General features: G+C 57.5%; 1 protein-coding gene across 1 annotated transcript in view; it reads right to left on the bottom strand.

The window, feature by feature from the left end:
• Positions 1-448, bottom strand: part of FST (follistatin) — a 6,068-nt gene extending 5,620 nt beyond the window's left edge. Inside the window, exon 1 of the mRNA XM_015589835.2 lies at positions 364-448. Within this exon, the coding sequence (XP_015445321.1) occupies positions 364-448 (85 nt within the window). The remainder of the gene's footprint in view (positions 1-363) is intronic.
• Between the last annotated feature and the right edge of the window lie 56 nt (positions 449-504).

Here is a 504-nt window from a genome sequence, read left to right as displayed (position 1 = left end):
CAAATGGGTTGACTGAAATCTCCGGGCTACTGATGCTTGTCCCCTTCTTCAGAGCCAAAAAGGGGAGAGATAACATCTAAACTCATTATGTCCAGAACTCGGAGCATCTAACCCTAACTACTGAGAGAGACTCCGGTTCACTCCCTTTCCTTTTTAAGGATAACTGCGCTCTAAACTCGGCTCCCGGTCCTAAAGTGTCACTGCCTTGTTTCCCCACTTCTCTCCATCCTGGAGTCGCTAAGTTGGTCCAACATCTTCCGAGAGACGCCTTTCTCAGAACAGACCAAGTGGGGACCACAGAAAAGTACAAGCCCTTGCCCTGAGCCGAACCTCCTCCCCCTCAGCGCATCCCCAGTCACTTACCCTGGGCGCTGCGGTCCTCCATGAACTGGCAGAGCAGCAGCAGGAGGAGGCAAAGCCCGCCGGGCTGGTGCTTGGGACGGACCATCCTGGGGGCAGACGCGGGGCGAAGAGCGCGGCGGCGTGGGGAGCGGGCGCGGTGGC

The sequence above is a fragment of the Pteropus alecto genome, unplaced genomic scaffold, assembly GCF_000325575.1.
Source record: "Pteropus alecto unplaced genomic scaffold, ASM32557v1 scaffold73, whole genome shotgun sequence".
Lineage (NCBI taxonomy): Eukaryota > Metazoa > Chordata > Mammalia > Chiroptera > Pteropodidae > Pteropus > Pteropus alecto.
The sequence above is the reverse complement of the archived record's forward strand: the minus strand, read 5'-3'. Positions and strand labels throughout refer to the sequence as shown.